The 7,506-nt window shown below is 48.8% G+C and overlaps 1 protein-coding gene across 1 annotated transcript; it reads right to left on the reverse strand.

Moving 5' to 3' along the window:
- Positions 1-2,548: 2,548 nt before the first annotated feature.
- Positions 2,549-5,263, reverse strand: CRYAA (crystallin alpha A). Its single transcript, XM_005151710.2, has 3 exons — positions 5,011-5,263; positions 4,001-4,123; positions 2,549-2,941 (listed from the first exon to the last, which is right to left on the reverse strand). The coding sequence occupies exons 1-3, from the start codon at positions 5,197-5,199 to the stop codon at positions 2,732-2,734; spliced, it is 522 nt and encodes a 173-aa protein (XP_005151767.1). The 5' UTR covers positions 5,200-5,263; the 3' UTR covers positions 2,549-2,731.
- Positions 5,264-7,506: the final 2,243 nt, after the last annotated feature.

Below are 7,506 nucleotides of genomic sequence, written 5' to 3' on the forward strand. Positions count from 1 at the left end.
GCTTTTAGTAGCCACTCATGTTTTTAATTAGCTGATGGATTGCAAAGGACTTTAAAATCTGCCCTGCTCAGAGCAGTGAGACAGTCAAGACCTGGTGTCCCCAGGTTTCGCCCCAGAACCAAGGGACTGCATGGGTCCTTCAGCACCCACTGCATTGCAAGAACTGCTGCCCCCTCTGCACAGCTCCTGGCTTGCCCCAAACATGTCCCGATTTCCTCTCATCAAAACTTACACTTTCTGCCATCCAGAAGGAAAAAGGGGCACCAAAATGGTTCAGATGTGATTTAATGGGATAGACACACACACACTGCTCAGACACCTGTAGGTCTGCACACATCACACTAGAAATGTATTTCACTATTTTTACGTCTCTGAGAGGTTTCAGTAGGGGCTAAATGTTTGGGGCTGGGTTTGGGTTTTTTTTTCCTCAGCACACGGTGGGGAGTCAAGAAAGCTCTCTCTTGGTATGAAACTGTCCTTTCCCAGAACACACTCATTCACACCTGTGCCCTGGAGATGAAAATGCAACAGGCTGCAATTTTTTGGTGGAAAGCTTTGGGATTGCCCAATAATTAATCTCAATAAAAATAGGTTTTAAATAGTGTCAGATGCTGAGGGGATTCCTTGCTTTCTAATTACCAGACAGTAATGTCCCTCTTTTCCCTCTCGCCCCTGCTTCTGCAGCATTCCCCACCTCCTGCAGCCTTGCCCCTCTCCATGGCTCTCCTCCAGCCACCCTGCTCCCTGCCGGCTCTGCCACAGAGGCATGCTGTGATGTTGGCTCCAGTAAGGCTCCCAGCACCCATGGCCTCAAGGGGTTTAGGCAGGAACAGGAGCCCTGGGGCACATTCACTTTCTCTGGACAATGGATAACAACCTTGCTCCTGACTCCCACTCTTTCCTGGGTTTTGGCCTAGATGTGGTGGAAGAAAGTGCTCTTTAATTTTAAATAGGCCCAGAACTTCTGTGTTTATGGCTCATATTAATATTTAAACCCACACCATGAGAAAAAACCTGCATCTGTTCTCTTTTCCACAGCTGATCAGCAGCAAACAGAAGGAGGTTGATGGATTTTTCCCTTTGGCAGAACAAATACTTTCTCCAACTCTCCTCTCCAGCATGGATGTGTGTATTTTCCTGGGAAGGATGTGCTTGTTTTGTTGTTGCCCTGCCTTGTTTTGATCCAGGAGTACCCAGAGATGTGTTGATTGAGACAAACTTGTGCCTGTTCCTGGGGAAACAGTGACTTTCTCTACTTATGAGCCAAGGTGGACCTCAATAGCTGCACCTTACATTACGGCACTTGGATGTGAAGATCTTTACTGAGAGGACAAGCACTCACTGACCAAGCTGATTCTATCTATGGGGTTAATTATGTGGATTTGGGGTTATTACTGATGCTATGTTTTTCCTAAACACCCTGGATTTCCATCTGCATAGAAAGTTGTTTGAGTCAAGCATGAGTGCTGAAACCTTCAGTCTGGAATGCTCACAACTGTGCAAGCTTGGGAGCCATGGATTTCATGCATGGCAATTGCAGGGGAGCTACTACCTGAGCCCTACCCATCTTGCCATTAAACAGTTTTAATCATTCATTTCAGATTAAACCCTTCACACTGTGTCACGCAAGTGAGCTTTGCATTGCCATCTTTACTGACGCAATGAGCTGAAGAAACAGTGTGGTATTTGGGCTGTTGAATCTTGTTCCTTTTTTGATCCTTTTGTTTTGCTTGCATGAAGGATAACAGGAACATGAAAGAAAGAGCAAGTCATCATCACAAAATGTACTTCCAGTGGTGGAAAGCGTGTCCTCCAAACAGTGCTGGGCACTACCTTCAAAAGCCTTAGAAAGGAACAAATGAAACCCCCACAGCCAATTGCGTGTTTCCTATATCTCTTTATTGACCGCCACTGACCGTGTTCTCAGGTTGAGTGCCAGATACCAGTGGAAGAGGTGGAGCTACCTTAGGATTACAGCAAGAGCAAGGGACACGGTGTGTTACGCACAGGCTGAGGAGAGCTTGCTGGGGATGTGAAGCCTCTGCACAGCGGTGAGCCCCCCTCTCTCCCCCAAGGGCCTACTAAGACGGTGGAAAGATGTGCTTGTCCTCCTGTCAGTTCCCCTGAGGGAAACGACAGGGTACTGGTGTGAAGAGATACACTTAAACACTTTGCTGGGGAAAAATGTACATTGCAGCCCCTGAAAAGAAGGTATCATTTCTCCTGCGGTTGCAAGGAACCCGTGGCATATTCAACACATGTACACAGGATCCTAGGTGCGGGGCTTGGCTCCTTTGCTTTCTTTTAAGAGCATCCAGTTTAATTCTGCACGGGACAGAGCAAGTTTGCAGGGCTTTTCCCCTGCCCCAAGCCTCGCTTCAAGACCTGGTGCATCATGAGCCTGTGTTACTTGTGCACTCCCTCCTACCTGGTGATGGTTATGGACTACAGCACCAGACAAAGACCCCCTCAGCAAGTACAACAGCGTGGCAGCATGCACCATCCATGCCATCCCCCACAGCACAGCTTGCAGGTTTAAGCTTCAAAGTCCACCAGCTGCTCACCCAGCCCCTCGTCCCATCCAAGGGAAAGGGGGTGGAAATAAAAGAAACAAAGGATGAGGGGTAACCAACAAAATAAACCCCTCTGATATTCACTGGTATCTATGCAATGGCTCTGGGAATGAGACCTGCAGACAGTGGCAGCCTGCATACCACAGCGGCAGGCGGTCTTAGGAGGAAGGCGCAGAGGTGGGCTTCTCCTCCCGGGACACAGGGATGGGCCTCTCGCTGTGGCTGGCATCCATGTTGGAAGGGACCTTGGGGCCAGAGAAGGTCAGCATGCCGTCATTGGACAGGGAGCAGGTGATGGCAGCCTGGTCCACGTTGGCAGGCAGGCGGTACCGGCGGTGAAATTCACGGGAGATGTATCCATGGTCATCCTGAGAGGCAGTGGGGAAAGGGGGGAAAGCCTGTCAGAAACCCCCAAGCACCACACTGTGCCTCACTGCCTGGTCCTGCAGCTCCACTGGACAGGGGCCACAGTCACCCTGGCATCATGACACTGTATCACTGGTATCACCAGGTACATTTCTGCTCTTCACAGGTTTGTAGGGGAGGTGTCTCTCAGCAATGCCCCTGAAGCTGCAAGAGCTGAGCAGAACAGCAGGATCTGATTTTGGCCATGTTATAGATTGGGATCTGGTTTTGACAGGGCCCCTGCCATGGCCTCCAGTTTCAAAGGATGCTTGGAGAGAAAGTCTAGAGTTCTGCAGAGGTAAAAGCAATGCACACCCCTGAGCCCATGTATTGACTTACTAGCCAGCAGAGGTATATCAGCCAAAGTACACAGTCCTGGCCCCCTTTTATTTTGGCCAAAAAGAATGAGAGATGTTTGGGGTTTTTTTTAAGTCAGCTGTAAAAACGGCTGCTCTCTTTCCCTGGGAAAAAAAATAACTATATTAAAAAATACATACTTTTTCCAGGCTAGAGCTTTGTCTGGCCAGAAAAATGTATGAGAATAATTAAACCCCTGCTGGTATAATTCACTTTTCGACCCCCACAGATATTTCCATGACATACGTGTCAAAACTTTCCAAGCCTGAGGCACTTGGTTGGTTTTCTTTTGTTTTGTTTGGTCTTGCTTTCTCTCGCAGATCAGCGTATGAAAACTCTGTTTTCACTAACAGTTCTGGCTTATGAAAACTCAGCCGTGCTTGAGCAGCGCCAGATGATGTTCTTTGTCTGGTTCAGTGTTATTAGTGAACAATGGACACTGTCATCTGATGGTTATGGAAGATGATGATTGAAAATAAACAAAAGAGGAGCAGATTAGCTCGGTATTGTCAGTTATCAGGTTGGGGCTCTATGGGAACAGGCCATGCCAATAATGACAATTGATAAATAGCTCCTTTTTTTTCCTTCAGCTGAGGACTGTTGGAAAGAAAGAAAATGGAGCTCAGCTCCCCAGTTGCCCCACCATTATCATCACTTCCACTTACCTGTCTTTCGCTGTGTTTGCCGTGGATTTCCACAAAGTCATCGATAATCTTCACACTCAGGTCTTCAGGAGAGAAGTGTTTTACATCTAGCATGATTGTAAACTTGTCCCGGTCAGACCTCACCTGAAAGAACATTGTTAGACAGTAAGATCCAACCTACAAGCACAGAGGGAGCTTAAAAGATAGAGATGGTCTGGCAGTGGCAAGGTTTCTCCTTCTGTTACTGTGGGCCTCAGCAGGGGTTTCCTTCACATCACAGGGACTCAGGGACACTGGGCATCTGCACCGCTGCTGCTGCCCTGGGGAGAGGCATCACTTCTCACCACTATTCTTGTGCCAGGGACTCCTTTGCACAGAGCAACCTGCCAGATGCACCAGGCATTTATACTCAGCAGAGAGGGGGAATTAAAACCAGTGATATTCTCTGACAGCACGCGTTTTGTCCGTTCTGCAGTTTAGAGTTTCTTTGTGGTTTTAGCTCTAGAGGGAAACCAGTAAGAGAATGCACCAGTCCCTGAGCTTCCAAACACAGCCCTCATGGCTACACGCTACTCCTACATGCTACCTTCAGAGAACTTCTCCAGCCTGGGCTTGCAAAAACAGGTCCTGAGGCAGAGGAAGGATCTGCGGGAAGCTCTGGCTCATTAGGGTCCTCTCCCATGCCAAGCTGCCTTCGAGGGCACTTAATTCAGGAGCGGCCTAGCTACTCCCTTGCCATACAGCCAGTGGGTGGGCAGAAAAGGTAGCCTTTTATGTGGCAGAAACAATCATCAGGAGCCAAAATGGTTTCTGTTTCTTAAAGGGAAGCCTCCTCCCTGGCAAGGGTTTCCCTTTGTGCCCAAGAGGGGTCTTGGTGTGTGGTGTAGGGCTAGAGGTTCTCCTTGCCCCCTTGCACTGCAAAGCAAGGCTATAGCCACCAGCTTCTGCCAGCAAGCCGCGGGTGGGGAGGAGCAGATGGAGGCATGAGTAGGCTGAGGAAGGAGAAGAAGAGGAAGTCAAAGGGCCCTTACCTCTGAAATGCCCGACTCCAGCACACTGCGGAAGAGGGACTGCCTGTAGTACGGGCTGATAGTGGAAGAGAACAAAGGCAGGAGATCATACTCGAGGAGACCCTCTCCGAAAAACTGGTCGAACAAACGGCTTGGAATGAGGGGTCCCAGAGCACGCTTGAACCAGGGGTGCTGGATGGTAATGTCCATGCTTGCTGCTGCTGCAAGGGGAGAGCAGTGGGGGCTGTGCAGACGCTGGGGAGGTAGCGATGCCTTGGCTGGACTGCACAGTGCATCCCCAGGGAAGCTCCACCTATATATACCGGTCTCGCAGAATGAAGGCATTAGCGGGATTTCTCTGGAAAGACATGATCTCATGATGGAGGCAACATGGTCAGCAGAAATGCGGAGACTGACCTGGAAATGACAGTCTGGTTGGAATCTGTGCCAGATCTCCCGAAGGGATGATGCCAGGCAGCAGGCTGTGAGAGACAGGGTGCCCAGGGGTACTGGCAGGTCCTCTATGGGATCAAACAGCTAAACAGGACACCCCAGTGGGCATCTCAAGGATGCTTGTGAAGGAGGTCTGTTCTGTGGATCTTTGTAACCCGCCCTTGGCTTTTTGTTGATTTGCTTCTGGTTCTGCCCTCCTTGAATAAGAGACACAAAGTCTCTTCCAAATAAATGACACAGCTTTATTCCAACTGAGAAAAAAAGGGTTGATTCAAGCTGAAGAAAGGGAAACTCTTTTTGTGACATGTTATAAAGTGTCTCCACCACTTGAGAGGGGCCTGACACGCCTGGTGCAGGGATTCTGGCAAGGCTGGCAGGAAGTGGGACTAATGCATGATGCAGAGCATGAACAGGGGGTTGGCAAAACAGAAATTTTTTACAAACAGATACTTTGCCAAAAGAAAGAAGAAAAACCAAGTTTGGTCACTGACAGTAACAGCAGTCCCAAAGCTGCCCTTGAAAATTTCCTTGCTTTGATTTCATAGAATGGTTTGGGCTGGAAGGGACTTTAAAGCTCATCTAGTTCCAACCTCTTGCCACGGGCAGGGACACCTTCCACCAGTCCAAGTTGCTCCAAGCCCTGTCCAATCTGGCCTTGAACACTGATGGGGCAGCCACAGCTTCTCTGGGCAACCTGTGACAGCGCCTCAGTACCCTCACAGGGAAGAATTTCTTCCTTATATCTAATCGAAATCTTTCAGTTTAAAGTCATTCCCCCTTGTCCTGCCCCTACATGTCCTTGTAAAAAGCCCCTCTCCAGATTTCTTGTCAGCCCCTTTAGGCACTGGAAGCTGCGTCTTCCTGGAGCCTTCTCTTCTGCAAGATGAAGAAGCCCAGCTTTCTCAGCCTTGATCCATCACTTCCCCCAGGACCTGCAGGTGCATCTCACCAGGTCCCATGGACTTGGGCACCCTCAAGTTCCTTATATGTTCTCAAACCTGATCTTCTACATTGGGTGGTTCCTCATTCTCCCAGTCCCTGCCTTTGCCTTCTGTGACTTGGGCGGTGTGGCTGGAGCTCTTGCCAGTGAAGACAGAGGCAATAAAGTCTTTGAGTACCTCAGCCTTCTCCATGCCCCAGGTAATCACGTCTCTTGTTTCCTTCCAGAGAGAGCCCACATTTTTCCTACTCTCTTTTATCACCAGTGTAGCTATAGAAGCTTTTCTTGTTTCCCCTGACATTCCTATCCAGATTTACTTGTGTCAGAGCTTTATCTTTCCTAACCTGGTCCCTGGCTGCTCAGACAATTTCTTGTATTCCCTCCAGTCTACTTGTCCTTTCTTCCAGTCTCTGTAGGCTTCCTTTTTGTGTTTGAATTTGTCCAGAAGCTCCTTGTTCATCCACACAGGTCTCCTGGAATTTTTGCCTGATTTCCTCTTTGTTCAGGATACAGCATCTCTCAGCTTGGAGGAGGTGATGCTTTAATATTGACCAGCTTTCTTGGACTCTTCTTCCCTCCAGGGCTTTGTCCCATGTTACCCTACCAAGCAGACCTGAAGGGGCCAAAGCCTGCTCTCCTGAAGTCCAGGGAAGTAAGCTCGCTCTGCACTCTCCTCGCTGCCCTAAGGATCTAGGTGCCACATGGTCTTGGGAAGTCCTTGGCCTTCACTTCTGCGACCCCTCCCCACACAGTGCATGGAGGCAGGCAAGGAAAAATGGGAACCAGAAAATCACATTATAGAGGCTTTCCTTCACAGAAAGCAGAAGTTGAGCAGAAAGACACCCAAAAAGGCAGTAGAGACCACTAAGCACACAGACGAGAGTTTAGGTTCAACCTTATCTAGTTCCAGCAAAAAAAGGTCTTGAGGTCTGGCCATGGCTCTTGGGCATGAAGGTTTTTCTAAAATCAAATGCCAAAATTAGATCAATCCGTCCTTATGATATGGAGGGAAAAACCACAACAGACAGGTTTAACCTCCCATTGAGTTCCATTGGCCCAAATCTGTCATTTTGCTTGAGAAAATGAAGGGAAAGGAAACAAGATTCATAAAGTACTGCCAAGGT

This window comes from Melopsittacus undulatus, chromosome 2 (genome assembly GCF_012275295.1).
Source record: "Melopsittacus undulatus isolate bMelUnd1 chromosome 2, bMelUnd1.mat.Z, whole genome shotgun sequence".
Taxonomy (NCBI): domain Eukaryota; kingdom Metazoa; phylum Chordata; class Aves; order Psittaciformes; family Psittaculidae; genus Melopsittacus; species Melopsittacus undulatus.